At 37.7% G+C, this 23,411-nt stretch overlaps 1 protein-coding gene and 1 non-coding gene across 3 annotated transcripts in view; both read left to right on the top strand.

Annotated features, from left to right (window-relative positions):
• The window catches only part of PREX2 (phosphatidylinositol-3,4,5-trisphosphate dependent Rac exchange factor 2), a 171,171-nt gene that overhangs the window by 40,074 nt on the left and 107,686 nt on the right, over window positions 1–23,411 (top strand). For both annotated transcript variants that reach the window (XM_050316271.1, XM_050316280.1), the window contains exons 2-7: window positions 6,043–6,114; window positions 6,189–6,311; window positions 9,567–9,671; window positions 12,355–12,456; window positions 13,895–14,056; window positions 21,919–22,052. In XM_050316271.1, the coding sequence (XP_050172228.1) occupies window positions 6,043–6,114; window positions 6,189–6,311; window positions 9,567–9,671; window positions 12,355–12,456; window positions 13,895–14,056; window positions 21,919–22,052 (698 nt within the window). The remainder of the gene's footprint in view (window positions 1–6,042; window positions 6,115–6,188; window positions 6,312–9,566; window positions 9,672–12,354; window positions 12,457–13,894; window positions 14,057–21,918; window positions 22,053–23,411) is intronic.
• TRNAD-AUC (transfer RNA aspartic acid (anticodon AUC)) lies at window positions 14,424–14,495 on the top strand. The gene has a single exon. It is a non-coding gene; the product is annotated as a tRNA-Asp (tRNA).

Below are 23,411 nucleotides of genomic sequence, written 5' to 3'. Positions count from 1 at the left end.
AAAAAAAAAAAAAAACATGATAGAGAAAGGGTTAAGATTATCCTGGAATGTGTCAGCAAATTAATCATGAATGAGAAGGTTCTGAAGTTCTATATGCAATGATTTGTGTGTGTTTACTTCTGAATTCATGCTTACTTAAGGAGCCAGGGATGGTCTTTCAGGCAGACTGATGACCCCATTGGGGTCAGACGAATGGAGAAGGGAATAGTTTGGTTAGTTGTGAAAGGAAATTAGCACTAGAATGGAAAGTATTGCAGATGTGATCCATCTGTTCTGTACTTATAGGTATCAGAATGTGAAGCCAGCTTTGAAAGTGGCTCTAGGTACAGTAGGGAGAAAGAATGTATCTGACCTTGGCTGATGCTCTTGCTGCTGGTTGTGATTCATCCAATCCTGCAGGCAAGATGGGAGAAACAGGTGGTGCCTCAGCTGGTGAATCATTGGAGAGAGAAGAAGAGTCTTTTGTTCAGTACCAGCAGCCAGTCTGAGCAGCTACTGCCACTGCTTCTGGCATAGGTTAATGGGAAGAGGAGAGTAAGTACACAGTGTTTGCCACAGCTGCTATTGCTGCTGGAGTCTTCTCTATTGATTTTTTTTTTTTTTTTTGGTCAAAATCAAACAAAAGTGCTTCAACAAAACTGCTGTAGTGTTCTTCTGGGACTATTGTGAAAAACCAGAATATTTTCCACCATCCAGATGCCTATAGATACATGAAGAATATAAAGAGAAACCACAGGTATTTCAGCTTTATGTTCTAAATTTGTGAAGATGAGCCTCTTACCATAGACTTAACATTTTTGTATAAAAATATGAACATTTTCCTTATTGTGAGTTTCTTTTAGGATTTTGTCTTTTGACACTGTGCAAAATCAAATTGCATTTGGTTTTAATGTACAAAACAACTTGCTAGCTTTATTCAGCAGACTTCAATATGATAGTTTGGGCACTTTAGTTTCCTAAAGTGAAAATGTACAGGAATTTAACCTAGTAATAATATGTATGCTTTTTGCAATCCACCTTGGTTTTGTTTATGGCATTATAGATTTAAAGGTAGAAACACTGTTAAAAGTCTGAGGGAGAAAAATAAGTAACTTTTTAAAAATTCTTCTCTCAAATAAAACCCAATATTTATTTCTAGGCTCAAAAAAGTAGGATTGCTTTCAGAAGACTAGTTGCATTTGTTTTGTGATCCAGGTGCTCTGACATAATTTCAGGACTTAACTTTTTATCTGTCAAGAAGGCAAAAGCTCTTTGTGCCCTGGGAGTCTTCTGCAGGCAGACTTCTTTGTTTTCCCTGATTTCATTCCAGATGTCAGAGAAGTCATTTGTACTATTGGCAGCTCCATGTGCTATCTGCAGCGGTGGTAGGTTTTTTCTTTTTTTTTTTTTTTTTTTTTTTTCCCCAACACACAGAGCAACTATGGAGAAAAAAACCCCACCAAACAACCAACAATGCTACTCTTATTTTGATAAGACCAGAAGTCAAAATCCCCATAACAGGAACCCAGTGTGTGTTCTCTGTAAAAAATGCAGCCTCACAAAATGGCAGCAGACCAGCAGACGGGCAAACACATTAGTGTTTATTTGGCATAAAACCCAGATTCTTTTATAATTCTTTGAATTTTCAGTGTTTTGTGTTTTAATTTTCACTCCCAGTGTTTCCTGTACTGTGTTACTGCAATGTCAGGTAAAGGGTAAAAAGAACAGGGAGTAGTACAGGAAGTATGTAACAATAGTTTTTGGGTAATAAATACACAGTCATGAAAAAAGGATGTAATTATCTTCATTGATATTATTAGCATGGAATCTTCTCCAAATGATCAGTGTAATTTTTTGCCACATTTCTCAAAGGTAGAGGTGAATTACTCTTCTCCTTAGCAGCGTGGTACAGGGACTCTGAGTCATAGCCAGAAATAGAGGCATTTATGTCCCCAGTAGGACCTGAGTGGAGTTAGGAAACTTCAGTATTAAACTGTTACATATTTAATGTGTAGGTACTCCCCTACTCCAGAGGGCTCAGTTGGCACCTCATGTTTTGGTCTGCAAGATTGTCAAACTTCTAAAGTTCACCAAATTTCTTAAGATGTGACTCTTCCTGTTTAGAATTTTCTCAGCATTGTGAGGCATTTCTTCTCCAAAGCCGATATGTGCTGATCATACAGATGCTATTTTGTGTTAATGAAGTTTCCAGAAGGATGGTCTAGAAAATTTAGGTTTGTAATTTGAATGTCAAACTTTGTGGAGGCAGGGATTGTGGCACTCTGAGTGACTCAAGGATCTTCCTAGAGTGACAGAGTTTTCCATAAACAGTTCTAAAAACTGGCAAACAAAACTGGGTGTTTGTGTGTTTTTTTAATGTAAATAACAAACATCCTCTTTTATGTTTGCTCTTCACCTGATCTTTAAGATTTATGGCACCCAGCCAATGTGCTGCTCTGAAATGTTGCATGGAGATCTCTTAAAAGAGAAATCATCTATGGTCTGGCTGGCAGAGTGCCAGGAGCAGGGAATCTCCATTTGCAGTGCCGCAAGGTTGAATGCCTGTACTACAGCAGTGTAGCTAGAATGCTGGTGGCACGAGATGAAAATTTGGAAAATTGTGTTCTGTTTTGACCACGTGTCTTTGCTGTTACTTGAGAAAATTAAGATTGAAAGGAAGTAAAGGTAAACACTGGAATTAACTTGAAAAGCTTTGAGAAAGTTGAGGGACTAGATGACAATGGTCTGGGATGCAGGGGGGCACAGAGATATATCTTATTCTCTGTGTTTGATGTTGTGTTATGAAACATCTACACTAACGTAGATGAATCTTTTTTTTGGTCTAAGAATGGGAATCATGTATGACAATCGATTTCTAGAGTTGTTTGCTCAGTTGAGGAGCAGGATCTGTTCCGTGTGTGTCTGTTGTGATTGCTTTGCTCCTTCATGTAATGTGATGCTCAGTAATGAGTCTGAGCATGCTTAAGTAACGGTAGAATTTTTAGAAGCAACTCAGTGCTGTTTCAGAGCAGTTTTTAACTTCTTGCTGGTTTGTTTTGGTTTGGTTTGTTTTTTTTGCGTCCAGTTCTTTAATGAATCTTAAATTGGCTGAGATGTCAATTTTACTTATTTTTTTTTACAGGTGTTTTTTTTCTATGATTATTAATACTTTATGTAGTATATCTTCAAAAGCTATTATAATTTTTTTCCAATTAACTGAGGAACTGAGAGCTCCTGGGTAGATTTCTACCTATCCTTATTTTCCTTTTAAACTCTGTAATTTCTGTGTAGGATCCTCCTTACGGTTTTATCTACAAATTACCTGCTTTTTCTTTGTTTACTAATTTTTGAAGAATTGTTCATGGTTTTCCTCAGTTGATGCTCAAATAATTCTGGAGATTTTTTGAATAGTCACCTCTCTCTCAGACCTACCATGTGTTCATACAAGTTCAGAGACTTTTGTCTTTTCTTAGTTGCAGTGCTGGATTAAGGTTATCTTTCACTGTAAAAAAGCAATTACTTCTCCATCCTCCTGCCTGATGAAGGCTGTCTGTTCTCCCTAGCAAAGTCCTAGTGGAGAGGAGTTACATGCATGAAGTCAGTGGTGTCTCCGTGTTCCAGGGAGGGAATTGGTAAGGCGATTTGCATCCTGGAAACCTGGATCATTGCTTTGCATTACTCACTCCAGCAGTTGAAGTCCACCAAGGATTGATCTTGGTGGCACATGAATGGAGGTAGACATCTCCATCCCTATATGCATTCCCCTGAATTTTCTTATAGCGCTCTTCCTAGAAAATGTGAGATTATTCCAAATATTTTGCAATATGTGTAGCTTTGTAGTGCTCTCATGTAAGTGCCTGAAAGATTCAAGTGGTCACATCCATTGATTTTTGGGACATAGTGTTACTATTTTTTTTCAGGAAGCAAATCTGCATTGATAGGGACAACAGAGGAGCTCTGAGCAATCTGGTCTAGTGGAAGGTGTCCCTGCCCATGTCAGGGGGTTGGAATAAGATGATCTTAAAGGTCCCTTCCAACCCAGGCTATTCTATGAATCTGTAATGATTCTGTGATTCGGGTGGCTAATCTTGGGGATAAACTGGCGTCATGACTACACAAGCACTACAGTATGAGTACAGAAAAATATTACATGGCTTGCACGAAGTTTCTGGAAGGGACTGAAGTTATCCCAGGCATCCCTACCTTAATTAGTGGTTTGTGTCCAGGTTCTGCAAGAGTTTGGATTTTCCTGGATTTAGTTACTGATAACCTCTGCGGATGTGATGTCTGGGACAGTGCTGCTTGGACAACTGTTTATTGCAGCTGATTTATACTCTTCATGACCTCATGACTCTCGCCTAGTGTCTTGAATCACTTGAGAATAACTAATGCCTCAGCTCTCAGTTCCTTCTCAGTTTCACCTTCAGCCAACTTAATGTTCACCTTCCTTCACAGCTACAGGAAATGAGGATCTTCTGACATGACATGAGTGCAGATGAGCAGTATGTTTGGTCTGTGGGGAAATAATGTGAACAGAGAGAAATTACAGATAGTAAAAATAGACATGAGTTTCAGGGGTAGCTCTTGTAATTTTTTTTCGTCTTCAGTTTTAAAGCATATTTAGTAGGGTTGCATGGTTTAGTGAAAACTTCCAGAAAGTAACTTGGGAGTCATGCAGGCTCTCACTCTCTGTGGGATTGGTTGTAGAGTGTGCAGGCGATGCACACAGCAGATTTTTCATAGCCCCTGAGGGTATTCGTAACAAGGAACAGTATAAAGGGCTGTTGTCCACAAACAGTTAAGTGCTGCAAATGAGTTAATGACATTTTTTTTAGCACCAATAAAACGTTAGAAAGAAAGAGGGGTTTAACGAACTAGAAAATCTACATCATTGTAGAGGGTGATAGGAAACATACAGTATGCTGGCAGTATTCCAAACTTAATTCAGTTTATGTCCTGGATAACTAGATTTGACTCTTCAGTAATAAAAATGTGTGATGCCAGCTACATAGTCCTCTTCAGCAGAGAAAGGATCTGCTGCTTGGGAATAAAAATGTTTAAGTGCCAGCGGAGAGAAAAAGGGGTTGCTGTGACTGCTATCTTTCCACACAGGGGTTATTTATTGTCTATTTTATGGAATTTGCACCACGACAGAATTTAGATGAGCTAATGTACAGTGTACAATGAACAGTGACTGAAATGTCTATGAAAGATATGACATTGGTGCACTTGTGCTGCCAGGTTTTAATGACTAAGGAATATGTGTCTGTGTGAAGAATTATCAGTGTAAGATTTTAAATATCTATAGTGTGTAGATATTTTTCAGAACATACCCATGTCTTTGTAATGAATTGAATTAATAAAAATTAATTCTATTCTTTGCACCTGAGATATTTATTTCTTTTGGAATGACTTATTGTACATATCTTCCTCTTTTTGTGTCCAGTTCTTGAATGTAAAACAAAAGAAAACTTAGTATTTTGGTATTTCCTTGGTGGTATTACTATTTTCTCATTTGATCCCCGGGGATTGGTTTCCTGGGGAGGGAAGAGGGAAGCGATTTCATTAAGCAAAACCAGGTGCAATTGACTGTTGTTTAAGCCAATTTACTTTACAATAGGTTTGATTATTAATGCATCTGAAATCTGACTTGAGGTTGCTATGGTAAAAGTTACATTTCATAATAGTATCTCCTGATTAGTTTAACTTGGAAATTAGCAGCGTATTTTGGCTTGTCATGTACTCAATTTGTAAAGTGCTAGAGTAAGATTTTGAAAATTGATCCATTGTGCTCTTCCTTGATTGTAATATGAGTGCAGGATGGAATGGTACTTCAGAGAGTGCTCAGTTTCGCAACTTCATGAATATTTCACTGTTTAACTCTTTTTAACACTACGTCAGAATAACAAAATGCTTTATAAATAAAATACTTGGTTTAGATTTTAGATAATATTCTAATGTCACTCTATGTCAAATTTGGAAAACAAATTAAAGCATAACATGCCAGAAGTTGTTCAAGTCTTCCTGAAATAACTTTTTTCGTATTTGTCTTGTTTCATGCAGGCTTTTCTTCACCGAATGATCCAACGTGCTGCAGCCAAAGAGGATAAAAATGTCACAGAAGAGACAGTTAAGGTTAGTATCCTAAATGCATATTTTTTCTGTTTTGTATCTGATATTTCATTTACATATGTTTTATTCCGTTGCAGATGTTGTTTTCAAATATTGAAGATATTCTTGCAGTTCACAAAAACTTCCTGTCCCTGGTGGAGGAGTGTTTACAACCAGAACCTAATGCACAGCATGAAGTTGGAACCTGCTTTCTGAATTATGTACGCTATCTTTTATTACAGCCTTGTATAATGTTTTTCCTTTAGTTTTTGTATTTATTAGTTGCTGTCGTGATGATAAGTGTACATAGTCATGGAGATTAAATATGACTTGATTGTGTAATGTAGAGTACTCACAAGTTATCTCTTAGTTACTGTCATTTCCAATCAAAAAAAAAAAAAAAAAAAGGGAGGAGAATGAAAAAGGAACATATCAAATTGGCTAACTTTTGCTGTTTCATCATTTTTATTTTCACCAACTTAGCCCAGGCTGCCAAACAGAACCCTGCAGCTTGGGCAAAACTTCTGCCTGTATGTGAGATGAGGTACAAGGATCAGGGTTTCATGAATCAGTAAAAGTAGCACTGTGCTATCTTTTTATTCCCCTTTGATGCTATGAAAAAATGTGAATATTTAACAAAGGATTGCATATGCTGGGTGTCGTGGTTTTGTCCTGGCTCAATTTATTTTTATACCCCCATACAATTACTATTAGTTGAGAGAAGGTTTATGCAGATAAAAAGAGACTGAATTAAAAAAAGTATGAGTATTTATTATTAACAAACTAAAACTAAAGAATTATATTTACAACAATTCTACTTGAGTAAAAGGTATTATGTATTTACAAAAGATACTTCTCCCCCCACCTCCCTTTATATCAGTCCAAGGAGGAGAAGCAGTCTTTTTTTGTTCTCAGAATTCTAGTTCTCTCTTTCTCTCGAGTAACTCTGCAGCACTTTCGTCGCAGTTGGAACTTCTTTATCTTTCTCTTATTCTGTGTTGGTTTCCAGGGCTGGGCCTACCCCCCTCCTGGGTTAAAACCGAAGGCTGAGGGTTACCCAGGTCCTGAAGGGTCTCTTTCCATAGACTTGCAAGGGGACACTTGCTTACTATGGATCTTCTTCCACAGGGTTACAGGGGATAATGGTTTAAGAGTTCACCCCTGTTTCCCTATGGAGGTCCCTCCCCATGGGAGAACAGTCCTTGATTGACTTCTCGGTATGAGTCTAGTCTGGATCCCTTACTCGGATCCCAATATCCCACTTGAGCCATTTTCTGTTCCAGCGTAGGTTCTCTCAGGGTTACAAATTTCTAGCACCAGCAGCATGGATCCCACACATGGATCCCAACATCCCTACCTGAACCGTTTTGTGTTCCAGCGTAGGTTCTCTCAGGGTCACAAATTTCCAGCACTAGCAGCATGGATCTCTCACTGAGATCCCAAGCTTATCTGAGTCGTCTCGCTCTAGCATAAGCATCGTCCTTTTCGAGAGTCACAAAGTCTTTAACAGGACTCTGCCTCATCTGAGCCGCTTTTACTTCAGCATAAGGCTTTCTTTTTCTGTTAAAGTCACAAATCTCTGGTGCATCCACAAGTTCTTCTGTGAGCCGTACGGGGTTTCTTCACCCCAACAAACTTCTACAGGTGGCAGGGTTTTATTTTTCAGTCTTTATCCTGTTGAAGGGAGGGAGAGCGAAAAGGAGAAAAACAGCAGCTCTCCCCCCTTCGAACTTTTCTTCTCTCTCCTGCGACTGCAGCTTTGACCTTGGAAGTTCTCTTATCTCATGGCTGGAATTCTTCTACAGCGGTTTCTCATCTCAGTAGTTCGTCTTTTAAACCTTTTTTTTTCTTCACTCTCTCACAAGAGAGAAGGGAGGCTTCAGTACTACACCTGCCCCCCCCCCGGCCCAAGCCGGGGAGGAGGGGGCCTTGGCCCTCCTCGGGCCCGCTACCCTTCTACATGGTTGCTGCCCCTAATTTCAACTGCGCCACAACCTTCTCTTCCGTTTTCTTAAAGATGTAATTAGCAAAGGCGTAACTGAACTTTTTGATTGGTTTTTTGTCCGGAAATCACCTGGACAAAACCATCCTCAGCCCCAGGGATGGGCTGCTGGGCAAAACCACGACACTGGGTAAAATAACCTCCATGGTTCTGGATTATGAAGTTCTTTTGCTTCTGACATCTGCAGTACCTCCACAATTATGTAGGCCCTGTAGTAATTGGTTTCTAGGAGTATGATTTTTCCTATTTGAGCAAAACAAGGATGTTAGTGTTACAGACCTTTGAAAAATCAGGACAAATTAGTTTTCTTTCAGTTGTAGTCCTAGCAAAAAGTCTAGGTTTCATTGTTATCTCTGGTTATAATCCCATTTGTTTGTTAAGTTTTTGATTATTCATTTTGGGAGGAGAAAACTGTTAATGTTTTGTGGAAACATTTTACAGAAGTTGAGTAACATCAGTTTTTAGCTCGGCAGAAGAATGGATCATATTTGAAAACAAATGTTTGCAGAGAAATTGGGTAATAATGTCAGCAAATTAGCCACTCACTGTGCATTTTCTTCACGTGTGTTTTATCCTGTGTGTTTGTGGTAGTCTAGCCTCTGAAATTTTTCAGCAAAACCATATGAAATTCAAAGTCTTGCACTTAGGAAAACATAATCCAGGAGTACCACACAGGCTGGGATATACAGGATGATTGGTTGCATCACCAGCAGAGATAAAGAAGTCATTATCATACTCTTCTCAGTGCTTGTCAGGCCACACCTGGAATACTCTGTTCAGTTTTGGTCCTGGCTATACAAAAGAGATGTGGACAGTCTGGAGAGGGTCAAGAGACGGGCCACAAATATGATCAGAGGACTGGGAAGTCTGCCATATGTCTGTCTGAGAGAACTGGGTTGTTCAGACATGAGAAAATAAAGGCTTTGGGGAGACTTTATCACTATGTTCCAGTATTTAAAAAGTGGCTGTGAAAATGGAGACTCTCTTTTTACAGAGTCACATGGATAGTAGGGGGGATAATGGGTACAATTTACTCCTGGGGAAATTCCAGTTGGACATAGGAGGAAAACTTTTCACAATGAGAAGAATTTGCCATTGGAATAATCTTCCCAGGGAAGTGGTGCATTTCCCAACACTGGACACTTTTAAGATTCAGCTGGACAGGGTGCTGGGACATCTTGTCTAGACTGTGATTTTGCCAAGAAAGGTTGGACCAGATGATCCTTGAGGTCTATTTCAACCTGGTATTCTATGAATCTATGACTGAAATAACCAAATAGTGCTTCCAGACTGTTCATAATTCTAATTTGAGACTAGACCTCAAATAATGAATGTAGGAAGAAGAGCTGACCTTCTAGAGTGAAGACTATATTCGCTATTCAACACTGAAAAGTGTTTGTGCCATGTTTTATTAATTAAAAAAAAAATTATCAAAGTGACAAGTGAAAAACCATGTCTTTTTTTGTTTCTGCAGAAAGAGAAATTCCGTATCTATGATGAATACTGTAGTAACCACGAGAAGGCACAGAAAGTTCTGCTTGACCTGAACAAAATAAGAACAGTGCGGACTTTTCTTTTGGTAAATAAACTTGGAATTGGTATTCTAGCCTTATATGTTTTGGGTGGGCAGTGAATCGTTAGCAGTGTCACCTCCACCATGCTACAAGTACAGGCACACCTGCAAGTGGTTAGCAGATAGTTTTAGTTGTGGGTAATGTTTCCAGAAGGGCGTGTGTACATCATATTTTCACTACTGCGCTTGGATGTGTGGGTAATACAGCATTAGGCAACGTGCCTTGAGCATGCTGGTCAGGAGACAAGGGTGTGAATCTGTAGAAAGGAAAAAGAATAGAAGATATGTGAGGAGGGATAGGGAAAGGAGTTACAGAAAGGAAGCTGAAGGGCTCATCAGAACTTGTGAAGAGAAGATCTACGTTCTGCTGTAGACAGGGAAATGTTTTATTATGGATCATAGAGTAACCATCCTGATCTTAGGCACTAACTTAATCTGAAGTTGAGAGATATGACCACACAGTTAGTCTTTCACTTTATAAGACAAATAAGGAGAAGTTTTTAAATGTTAAGTATGACAGTCCTCATGGATTTTCAACAGCAAAACCAATTTCCATGTAAATGCTTTGTTTGTTAATAGTTGACATTAGTTGTTAAAAGACAGATTCAGTGTGCAATGATTTTTGTGTTTCTTCCGGGGTGTCCTGTGGGAACAAGATTAGCTTTAAAATGTGGAGCTTACTATATTGGGACTTAAATACCTGAGAAGGTGCCCATGGATATGCTATCAAATTTCGGAGGGATCAGATTTGTTTATTATTTGAGAATGGAGATCAAATGGCTTTATCAGCAGAGCATCACAGATATGTTTTAAAAGATTCTGCCAATGCTAACAGTATCATAAGTTTTATTTAATTTTAATAATTATTTTTAACATGTAGTAGGGTTTCACTGCAGCTGTTGACAAAGTTCGTGGTGAAGTTGTCCTGTTGCAGCTCCCTAATTTTTTGAAAAATGTCAGCTCTGACTCCATAGCTGCACTTACAGCCAAGTTAATGAGCAGTGCGTGAATATCCTTATTGTGGGGAGTACTGGGTGACATGAAGTACCATATCCCATTTTACTGAGAATCTCCAATTCAGCCATGTTCCATTCATAGTTAAAAGGAGCTTCAAAGTTGCCCTTTTTTTTTTCGTCAGTGGTTGACGCAATACCCTTCACCTTGCCCCAGACTGAGGGGCTTCATACACATGGTTCTTGTACTGGGAGCAGCATGGCCAGACTCAAGAAGAAAGGGTAAATGCTGACTACAGAGACATGTGTTTTCTCCATTTGTGGAGAAATACTGTAAAGACCTTGTTTTGTGAGAGAGGAAGATCAGTGTGCACTTAGGGCAGTCAGTGTCGTGTACTTGGGGGCACATGCAAAGGGCTTCCACATCTGTTTTGGGTTCCTCATAGATTTGGGACATGTCTGTAAGATTAAGTGGCAGCAGTCTAACCTAGAAAACAAGATATCTGACTCTACAGTTTGAAAATAGGGTTAAAACCTTCTAGCCAGACAGAACAGTCAGGTCATTAGATATGTGGGTATCTGTAAATAATTTTGTGCCTTTGAATATAGTGACATTCTATAAACCTGTAGTCTGCATTGCCATTATCTTTATCAGTAGAGCTTTTGCACTGACAGGTTAAGCAAGACCCTTTAGGATAAGGAATCCTTTAGGCTAAGACAAAAGCTGGTTAACCGTGAGCATAAAGCAGAGACTTAAGAGTGGGTGTGGAGACCCCCATGGCAGCTCTGGGGATAGGGTATGTGTGTTATGTGCTGAGTAGGGCAGCCACCCAGTTCTGTAGCCTCTATTCCATCAACAATGATTCTGCATCTGGATTTGTGGCCTGTATCAGCATACCGTCTGGCTGTCTTAAACTACTGTTGTTTAGTGTCCTCAGTTTAGACAACTTGCTCTTTGAAGCTGTAGATTATCTCATAGCATTGCATCACAATTCCTTCTGATCTCTCCATAAAGTAATTGTCATTATTACTCTAGGTCTTTATGTACTTACAATTTAATTCCAGCAATTCCAAATATTTACTGTGATGTCCCTTGCATGTTTTCTTATCCCAAAAAGCCCTTATTCTTTTCTGTCTCTCAGCTGCTCTTTCATGGATGCTTCTACCCAATATTTCATTTACTCTCTGCTTCCATAATCAGACGTCTTGTTGAAACTTTAATAGTCTTTTGCCCATGACTTAAGGATAATTTATTCATTGCATATCACATTTTAGAGCTGTATATTGGGATGACCACGTTTAAACCTTCAAACCACCTTTTATGCTAGTCAACATTGCAAACACTTTTTAGAAACAACACCACCTATAGTGGTCACCCTGAATTATTTTTATTTTTGCTTGTTGAAGGTTAAAAGCATATTTTGAGCATTTTATTTACTGTCTTTTAAAGTTCAAAAAAAAAGCACTCTCTCTTCATCAGACTGGATGAAGAAGGTACCTAGAGAGATGTCTGCATAATGTTGTGACTTCCTTGTCGTGTATGATAGTCAGTGTACCCACCTATGCATGTGTTCAAGCCTGTACTTTTGACAGTCCTGCAAATCTCCCTCCTTATGCATAAGTATATAATTTATGTATAGTTTAGTCAGTATTGCTGTATACGTGTGCCCTTGTCTTTATTTCTTATAACGTTTTTGGGATTTTTTCAAACATTTGTGAAACTGTTCCCGCTCCAGAACTGCATGCTCCTTGGAGGACGCAAGAACACAGACGTACCATTGGAAGGATATCTCGTAACTCCGATACAGAGAATATGCAAGTATCCCCTTCTTTTGAAGGTACTTACAAGTTTTTTATTTAGGACTTTATACTTCCTGTATAAAACTGGTTGCTAAGCATGTTTCCGAACTCCAGGAAAAATCTCTTTACACAGTGATCTATCTCTTCATTAAGATATTGGGCCCAGACTGTCATTAAAGCTAGTGGCAAGTCTTCTGACAGCAGTAATGAAAGAACTGAGGAGTTTGGCTGGATCAAAATGATTAGCTCCATTCTGCATCTAGTTGTAAGGTGGCCTCTCCGTGGTTGAACAGAAATAATACAGGAAAGTAATATTCAAAACAAATTTTTACTTAACAAATTAAGGTCTAATATGCTTTATTGTTCCAAACTATGAGAGGAAAACCAGAGCAGATTCTGCTCTAGAAGCTACTGGAGACATGATTATTGGATAGTATTTTTCACAGTGCATGTGTGAGTTTAGATATGAAAGATTACCAGTTTTGAAGACGTAGGACATAAAAAAGTCTAAAAACAACCATGTTAAAATAAAGGTTTTAAAAATAAGTTAAAGAATATAATAGTTACAATGAGGTGTGAGTCATCCCAGATGTCTCTGACTTTATAGTTCCCTTGGTCTATTTTAAAATTATTTTTTCTCTTCTGTTTTTTGAATGAAGGCTCTACAGACAAAACAGGGGAAAATGACTAATGAATTATTCTATGAGGCAATGAAATGAATATATTTATGTTAAATAAATTTAAATACAGGGTGTGGTGGCCGCAGGGTTAGGGCTCCAGAGGATTGTTACCCACACGTCAGTCAGGGTATGCGCTGAAGGCTGTCCTGAGTCAGTCCAGCTGTATATGGGTACTTGATAGCTTGAGACGGGAAATCTCGAATGCTGGCAACTCTGCTTTTGTTTATCAGTATGGCTGCCAGTACAAGTAACCATCTGAAATCAGTGAGTCACCTAAGCTGTTGTTCTGTACTTTGTTGTATTGTATATTGCACTAGATTAAACAATAGTTTGGAGCTAAAGGAATGGGGTTTTTTGCCCTGAGTTGCGGGAAAGGCAGGTGTTAATTTTGCATGAGTAAACTAATGTTTTTTAAGCAGAACTGTTATCCTTGCTGTTGAACAGTTCCATCCTGGGGAATACGAAAACAAGCTAACAATAACCCCGCCTAAAATGCAAAGCTCAAATGAAAAAACATTGCTGGGGAAGAAAGTAGCTGAAATGCAAACTTCTTCCTTGGTCATGATGATTATTTATTCTTAGTAATTAATTACCCTTTTAGTACACACAATGCTGGAGGGTTTACTATTTTTCCACCTAGTAAAAGAGGAGCATGGCTACTTTTTGATTTTGTATGCTGGTTGATTTAAGTCTCCTGTAATGTACATTTAGAGATCAAAGACAGGTTTCTTTTTTCTTTCTTTCTTTCTTTGTTTTGTTTTGTTTTGTTTTGTTTGTTTTTTTAATGTCTCAATAGGAATTACTGAAGCGGACTCCAAGGAAGCACAGTGACTATGCGGCCCTAATGGAAGCCCTCCAGGCAATGAAGGCTGTCTGTTCCAACATAAACGAAGCCAAAAGACAAATGGAAAAATTAGAGTTTTTGGAAGAATGGCAGTCTCATGTTGAAGGATGGGAGGTACTGTCATGATGTTTATTGCTTTGTATGTTGAGGAGGGAGTAACAGTCTTCAACAAGTATGTATTGCACTGTTTTTGCGATCCTGAGGTACTATCAACTCCTCAGTTCTTTGAAATCACAGTTCTTATTTGAGGTCTGCTCTGTAAATGAAGTGTTGTCCATGACTGAGCACTGCTGTATAAAATAACAGACTTCCAGGAAGGAGGTTAATTATTATTTAGTGTTTGCCTTGGAGTATCAATTGTCTATGTGAACATGTATGTGTACATACACATCTATAAATCCTAATTGAACTGCTTACATACACATCTATAAATCCTAATTGAACTGCTGATCTGATTTTACTGCTGTCTATACCTGTCCAGGCCCTGGTGGTCTAGTGGTAAAGGCACCGCGCTATCACCGCGGAGACCCGGGTTCGATTCCCGGTCAGGGCCACTCCCGGGCAGGTGGGGCTCGTTAGCCCTTAAAGGCAACCCACCTACGTCCTAAGGACCTCGCTGCCACCGTCCAAGCTCGCTTGGCCCTGGCAGATGAACCTTAGGATTAAAGGGTGGGCTCAGTTCTGCGCACACTGTGTCTCACCTAAAAAATCCAATGCGCAGGCTGGAAGGTGTAAAGACCTTCCCCGGATCTTCGCTCGCGAAGACTGGCCATTATTTATTATTATTATCTATACCTGTCTAGCAGCACTTTGGTTGAAAAAAATTTTGATTAATTATTGATGGTCCATAAGTTTTTGTCAGGTTGTAGGTAGTCCCTTACTATTGAGTGAGCTAAAGTAATGTAAACATGTTCAGTAGAATGTGTGTAAGACTTACGTTTTTTATCAAGAGTTTGCAAATGAAAGAGCATTAATACTCCAGTAAACTTTTGTGAAGTAAGGTCTTTGCAAAGTAAGTCTGTTTCTGAGTTAGAATTTTCAGTAGTAAACAGAGATTCAACCTTTCCCAAAGAAAACAACAAGATCAAGTAGTTGTAGCACCAAAATCTTCCTTTTCTATTATTCTGAGAATGTATCTTCAAATTGTCTTACGTGTTTTGTACTGAAGTGTCTGAGCTGTCTGCACTGGTGTAGGAGGGAAACACAAGTGAAATTCCTTAAAAAAACCCCATACAGTAAACATTCAAAACTGACTTTTAAAAAAAAAATGATACACAGGTTTTCTTAAAGCAACAGATTTCAACATGGAAGTTGTTTTTTGCTTTTCTGAATACTTTGCTCGAATATGCTACTTTTCTTCCTAAGAAAACTGCTTAAGAATTAGAGTTTTTTATCTCTTTAAGTTTTGTGGGAGGTTTGCAGGCTAGGATATATAATAAGAAAAATGTATTTGTTGCATGTTAGTCTGGTTGCTGAAAGACTGGGTCTCAGTCTATACAGTGGGAAATGGCCTTTGTATAGAGCAGAGAAAAGAAAAGGTTAAGGACACTGATGGGACATGGAATCAGAGGAAGCCTTGAGGTGGACCTAGATGGACATTAACTGCTGGAGTTCCCCAAGAAGTCTGAAAAATAAAAATTAGAATATTGACTAGAAGAGTCAACTTTTAAGTAGATATTCATAGTAACAGGTAAAAAAGCAGAAACAAGAAATAGTTTCTACACAGCTTAGTTCGTTCTCTACACCTCCTACTTACTATACCTCCTGTTTCTCGGACTTGCTGGCCTAAGGATGTGCTCTGCTTCTGCAGCAGTGGATTTAATTGCTATCATCCAGGAGGATTCAGCAGAACAAGCCACTATCTGAAGGGAGTATAGACCTGAACAAAGACCTCCTAAATATTGCTCATGGCACTGCAAAATTATTTCCTGTCTGCTTCATGTGAAATCTCCTGATAGTGGACTCAGGCAAACCTTTGGTTTGTTGTTAGTTGAGTAGTGTGGGAAGATTTGGTTCATTCTAAATGTGGATTAAGAGACTGATTTTACTTTAGTCAAAATTCGTGTTTCTTCAGTGCTTCGTGAGATTTGAAATGTTTCACTTAAGGGTTTTTTCCTTATTTTGTGTACAAGCATTTTCAAGAACTACATTTCTGGTAAATCATCTCATGCTGGATTTCAGGGCACTGTAATCTTTTGGTACAGGATGATCATTATGAAATTCCACTAAAATACACTGTGCCTCGTGAGAAGGAATTTTAGCAAGTACAAAAGCTATATAATTGCTACTCAGTATTCAGACAAACCTTTCTGCATTTATTTTTAATCCTCAGTCTGAAATAAAATAGAATTAAAAAAATTCAAGACAAATGACAGTGTGTAGTCATGCCATGGTATGGTTTGTAGGATTTTGAAAAAGAAAGGACTAAGATTAAGTAAACCTCTAAATGTTGTGATTGAAAGGAGCTCTAGTTGACCTCACGTAACAGCTGCTTGATTAGGTGAAAATAAGTCTCTTCTTGTAGTTAGCTTGAACTTGCTGTCACCAGCAGTCACTTGGAAAGGTTAGGGTATCTGAACATTAAAATGCATTGGATGTGTTTGTGTGATAACTTCATGATATAAGCAATAGCAAGTTAAATGCTTATATTGCTGAATATTTTAGGGCAACAAAATTTATTAAATAATCCTTATTGCCTATCACTGCTTTCCTCCTTTGATTATTTTCAAATTTTCAATTGAGTTTTCTACTGCACTATAGTAGCTAAAATTCTTCTACTTGCTTCCAGTGCCTGAGTCATAGATAGCTGTCAAATCCATTTAGTGAATACACTCAAGTATAAAGTATTATTAACTCGGTGCATTATTACTCATATAAATTGGCTGAGAACTTACTGTTCTCAAACCTCTGTCACTGAAAAGGGAATCCGCTTTTCTACATTAAGTTTCTTCTGAATCCTTGGTCAAAAATATAGCAGTAAGTAGTAGGTTTTTCTTTTTGGAAATATGTTAATGAGCAAAGTTAACAATAAAGAAGAAAGGGTAAAAATATGGACATTAGCATGTGAAACAAAGAGTTACTGTCTCTGTGCTCAGAATGTATTCTCTGAACTGTAACATAGTAATTTCATACCAACATCTTTTTTTTTTCTTTCCTTTCTTTTTTTTTTTCCCTCTCCCCCCCTCCTCCAAGATTTCATTTTAAGATTTCACTTCTGCTTGAACTCTGAAATAGTGCTATTGTCTTAAAAGGGTGTTTTTGTTAGAGTTTTATGGTGTTTATTGTATTTTAGCTGATCAGGTTTGCCGTTACCATATGGCAACCACAGGGTGTGCAATCTGGCCAAACTGCCTTGATCTTAATATGTGCATCCTTTTCAGACACAGCATAAGGTTAGTCCTTGAAATGGTAAGAATTTCAGAGCATGTATAAGAGCAAACAGTATTTTGAATGATTCCCAACAACAACTACAAAAAAAAAAAAAAAAAAAATCCCTGAATGCAATGTTTGAGAGTGGATTTAATTAAATAAACATCTGGTTTTCTGCGTAGCTTAAAATAAAGAGGCAAACTTGTTGGAGATTTCCTTCCAGAAGGAAATGCTTAGCACATTGCTTGGCCCCATCTAGAAGGAAAGGGAAAAAAATAAAGACTATTTTTAGAATTTGATCAAAGCATGACTTGAATTCCTATACTTAAGTGTCATAAAATGAAGCTTGTGTTTATTATGATAAAAATACAAATTCATGGAAAAGATGGAACATCTGTTTCAAGAAAGAAAATTTTGAGTATAATGACTTTCTCACTTAATTTCCTAAGTGGTTAGATTTATTGGCCTGAATTCAGAACTTGTGTAGGTGGCTGTCTCAGCTGGAGAATGGCTCAGCAGCTGAAGGAGTCTGTCAGTAAAATTTGTGTGGATGTTTCAGTGAGAGAACAAAAAATAAAATTGTTGCATTTGTTGTAAGTTGGAAGCTGAACAACCCAGTCTGAGTCACAGGCCAACTTAATGAAAGTAGCATGGGGTATTCTGTTCCTTTCCATTTCAACATATCATCAGTAGTATTTTACTAGAGATTTCTATTTTTGAACTCCACAATTTCAAGCCCTTTTATCAGTTTTATTTTTTTCTTACTTTCCCATGTGCAAGTACTGAAGAGTAAGTTAGTATCTGTCTGTAATTTCTGACCCTTACCACTGTTAACTGGCCACTGAATCAGTATGGTCAAACCTCTATATGTCTGAAATTTGCCCAGAATATATAGATGAATAGCTTTTTGTAACAAATAACACCAACCAATGCTGCTTTTAATCTCAAGGTAATAAAGATAATTTTTTAATGTTAAAGATGGATTCTTAATGGTTTAAGGAAGGGGGAGGCATTGTTTTAAATTTCTTGAAAATGGTCTCTCTCCTTCCAATGTATTTTAAATGTATTTATTTTTCAATTTGGTCATGATAGTCCACATTTCAGACCTCTCACCTAAGCTGTTTCTTTTAGTTGGAATGAAAGGTGTCTGTCTCAGAACCAAAGGTGATTAGAGGCCGTATATATATACCTTAATATTATATATTTATACTTAAATAACCTGCAGGCTTCAAGATCTTACAGATTTTCAATTTCCGCACCAGGTATTCTGAAAAGCCACAAGAGTCACTGACCCCAGTGCTACCCACAGGAGAGGATTGCTTTACAGTCTTCAGTGACCCATTAGGATAGATAGAAGAAAACCTAGTCTAGATTCACAATATAAACCTGCTTTTAGGTCATTTTTTCCCCAACTGAATCCTTTGTAAGTTTTGTTTCTATAATACATGGTGTTTTCAAATCAACATATTACAAAAATGCTGGTTTCACTGAAAATATCCCATCAGCTCTAATTGCAGATATTTTAAATGTATAGAAACATGAATAGCATAGTAATGAAGATTTTATATTTAGGCTGAGCAATGGTATCATCTTCACTTACAAGCAATGGGTATAAATGTCTGTGAAAACTTTGACATAGCGAATTACTTTTCAGGTTCAAATTGCTCGTATTTAAAATTTCCCTGGTAGTTTCAATTCAGACACTTAATGAAAACATAGCTGAGTTAGAAGGTTTTGGTAATATTTATTCCAAAAGTTTTGCTTGTAGATAGTGTAGTTTAGTTTTAGCAGTGCAGCAGATAGACTCACCTGATTCTGGCTCAAGGATTATCTCTCATCTGGTACTGCAGCCTTCAGCCTTCCCCTGAGAGGAACAGCTCGGAGTTGGATTAAGTGAATTATCCTGCTGGGGTGGATATCAAATGTAGATTGGTGTTCCTGCTGACAACCCATGTGAAGGTTTAAGGAGTAGCTACATCCTTCATGGAAACTTGCTGTGGTTGTCAGTCCTCCTTTGAATTACATGGTGGATATGGCAGTGCTTGTGTGTGCTCCCTGCTTCATTCTTCTTCAGGCGTGTTTTTCATCTCCAAGGGATGTGGTGGAGAGGAATGTTCACCCCAGGTGTAGAAACAGCAATGCTTTCACGTAATACGCCCTTCCTTTTCTCTCCATTTCATCTCCATGCCCACTGAAAGTCCAGAAACAGGCAAACCCTAAGCATTACTAAGACAAGGGAGTGACAGGGGATTTTTCTGCACTAGCAGTGTTATGTAGGATAGCCAGATGTGACTTCTGATCCTGTTACCTTATTCCTTTGGACTTTAGCAAATAAAACGCCAATAACAAAATTCACTGATCTGCGGCCACACCAGCCTGGGTTGTGATCCTGTCAGAAAGTATCCGATAAGTGATGTTAACACTGCTCAGTATTTGAACGGGAGATCTCCAAGGGAAAAAAGTATCCCTAGAATGTTGTTTTCTTCGTCTAGCAGTTTATATTACAAAAGGAAGAAAATTAAGAGGAAAACAAAAGGAAAGGGGAGTAATGTGATACAGATAACGCTGCTATATTATAACATTGAACTTGAATCATAAATGAGGAGAACCTTAATAAGTCAGGTAGCCTGAATTATATATATTTAATATACATATAAATGTGTTATTTTATGACCTATTGCTGGCACAGTAGCAGATATTGCTAGGACTGTTGGGAAAAGGTGGTATTTTTCTACACTGAAAATGAAATTTTTTTCAATAAGAAGAGACAAAATGTTTTTATAAAACCCTTTCTGTGAAAAAAACACCCTTTTGTAGAAAGCTGAAACTGCTAGTACAATTTTGAAGCCTTAAGCTGATTTTTTTTGGCTTCCTTACAAAACAATACCATTTTTCAGTAAAGCTTAAGTTTTCTCCCAAAACAAACTAAAACTCCTTAAAAAGTATCCAGCCTTTTAAGATGCAAATTATTAGTAAGTACTATTCCAGCAAATTTGAAACTCAGACTAAGATATTGCTTACTCTTTTTAATATGCAAGTGTGATGAAATAGAATGTAAAAAAAATTACTTGCTTTTCTGTAATTGTGTTCAGTGAGCATTATGTGCAACCATAATTTATGCTTAATTTATATTACTGAGTGTGCTTTTAAGATGTTTCAGTATTTGGTTTCAAATAAAACTGTAAAATTAGTATGCCAGTTTCTGGTACTGATGCTGTCTTAGGAAGGGAAATATGCTGCAGTAGCTATAGATGGCATTAATTTTTGGTTTGTTTGATCCTAAATGGAAACAGGAGCGCTTGGTTAATACTGAAGGTGCCTTACTTAGAGTCCTGAATTGTTTTCCAGTGTGGTGGTTGCACAATCCCACTTATCAGCTCTGTAAACAGACTGCATTCTCCTTAGAACAGTCTGAGGGATTGCTCAATACTCACAGCTGTGACATACAAAGGATAAGCACTAAGATGAAGAACTGTGAGAGCAGAATGCTTGATTCCTTCTTGGCTCTTAATTAAATCCATTTTTTTTTTTGGACTACTGTGGTTAGATCAAGAAGAGGAAGTAACTACAGCTATTGCATGCATGGAGCATTCAGAACATGTGTAGCTGACAGGGAAGTCCTGGCTTTTGCAGGTTTTCCAAGCTGACTGTTGACTGCTTCAAAGTCAGGAAACTCTTCAAACCATGGTTATATGCTTGATGCATAATTATCGATAGGATTGCATGTCTGGATGCATATAGCACATGGACAGCAGCTCTGTCCCAGAGGAGCATGGATTTTTCAGACTAGCAAAACACACCTCTGAAGTCAAGGTAGCCTTCCGGAGAGACAGATTTCTCATTATAAGACATGAAAGTGTCATGAATTTTTCATATAAATATATTGGGGAAATGTTTTCCTTTGTTAAAAGTTCCTCCTTTTTGATTAACTTTTATGAAAACGCCTGACTTCTTTTCACATGAAAGACTTTTCTCTCCTGAGGCAGAAAATGAGGCATGGGAAGTTTCATGTGAAACATGTAAAGTTTAGCAAAATTCTGATGTCTTCAGAGTATGTTAGGAGGAAATATAGTTGGCAGTCCTAGCTGTACATGCCACTATTAGCCTTGCCCAATTTTTATATCTTGCTGTATTTTTGATTTTGTGTTTAGCTTAGTCTACTGTAGAAGTATATACCCTTAATGATCTTCAAGTCTCAGGTTGCTTCAGCTTCCAAGTTCCTTGTGGCAGAGATGGTGTCTTGTAAGATATTTCTGAGTCAAGTTACTGAGGTTAAGAGTTACTGGATAAAGTTGGTCTGATTTTCAGGAGATGTCTCTGCACAGAAGTAATATAATTTGGAAACTTTTGGTGATTAAACTGTATCTATTCAAAAAAGCCACCCCTCCCCTCCCCACTATTACATGAATACAAAGCTGTTGTTAAGCATCATTAGAAATTACCATGTAATTACAATGCAATAAATTGCCATGAGTTTTATTCTTAGAGTTTCCAGAGGTTTGTTCTGGTTGTGAGTTTGTATAAGAAAATTTTCCTTAATTAATGCAAAGCAGAGTACTTCAGTTCTCGCAGAATAATTAAAAAAATGTCTTTCCAATTGATTTTAGGGGTCTAACATTACAGACACATGCACAGAAATGCTGCGAAGTGGACTACTACTGAAAATTTCAGCAGGAAATATCCAAGAGAGGATATTTTTTCTTTTTGATAACCTCTTGGTCTACTGCAAAAAAAAGCACAGGTAAATGATTGCTTTCAAAAATAATGTATATTTGTCACAGTAGAGCTAATCACATGTATACTGTTCCATTAGAACTACAGTATAAAAGGTAGTAGTTTTAGAGGAGATTTATCCACCAAAGTGTATTTGATTCAAGCATTAGAAACATTTTTTTATGGATGCAAAATCCTAATGGTGAAGGTCAGGGAGAAACAATCTGTTTTGTCTGCCTTCCACAGCGGGTTATATGGGATGGCCTCACTCTCTTCTAGGAAGGGTAAACAGGCTGAATTTTTAGTTTAAACAAACCAGTAATGTAGCTTGTGCAATAAAATAAGTCTCTACAGACTCAAGAGTTTCAGGCTGTGTATTTGTAATCAGGAAAAAGAGCCAGAAAGCTGCTGCTTGCTGCGTGTCAAGGAGCAGTTCCTCAGTTGAGCAAAAAGCTTATGCAGGTAATGTTCAGTTCTCTAATTCTTCTTAGAAGTAAGGGTTCTCCTACAAGCAGACATCCCTCTTGATGCTCAAATTTGTCTCTTTGATCCAGAAACTCGTTTTGATAAATACGTATTACTGGGTAAATCTTCGATAGATTCCTGGATACACGGATACATACTCTTTTCTGAATTTATGATTTTTGCTGTATTTTATTGTCCAGCAATTACCGAGTATATATTATCTTTTCAATTTTCCTCCATTCAATTGCATATTTTTGTAGCCATATTCTAGCTAAAATGCACTTTTGGATGAAAATCTCAAAACCATAAAAGGTCATCTATGGTTTCTTCAGTCTTGAGCAATCATGTCTGATGTGTCATTGGCTGGTACCATAGTGACGTGTCTGCAGACATAAGAATAACTCAGTTTAGAACATAATTTCAGAATTTAAGGTGGGAAATGGGATGATTATATGCCAGCAAGATACTTTGAATATTGCTTGGCAAGTAGTTAAAGAGAGTGTTGCTCATAGGAGTTTTGCACTTTGATAATTTTACAAAAATTGTCCCATCTTTATGGTATGAAATATTTTATGTCATTTTTAAGCATCCTTGTGCAGCAGAGTTGTATAAATGTGGATTTCTATATTTGGGGTCACAGTTATAAAGGTCACTAAAACTATTGGATTTACCTGACTTTGGAGAGAAAAACTGTATAATACTGAACCTTTATGTTTGCTGCTGGTTTTGCTTTTTTTGGTTTGTTTGTTGTTTTTAATCTATTGTTCAGTTTTTAAATAAGACATTTATAGTGTGGTAAAGTCATTCATTAGACAGTAGTGAAGTAAAGACTGAGAAGCAGATGAAGATTAATTCCTCTTTAGAGTGAGTGAAGGTTAAAATTCAGGTGATCATTAATTCTTAGTAGCTGACCTTTGGTTGA

This window comes from Myiozetetes cayanensis, unplaced genomic scaffold (assembly GCF_022539395.1).
Source record: "Myiozetetes cayanensis isolate MyiCay16 unplaced genomic scaffold, myiCay2020 scf1, whole genome shotgun sequence".
In the NCBI taxonomy this organism is placed as follows: domain Eukaryota; kingdom Metazoa; phylum Chordata; class Aves; order Passeriformes; family Tyrannidae; genus Myiozetetes; species Myiozetetes cayanensis.
This window is presented reverse-complemented; position numbering and strand designations above follow the sequence as displayed.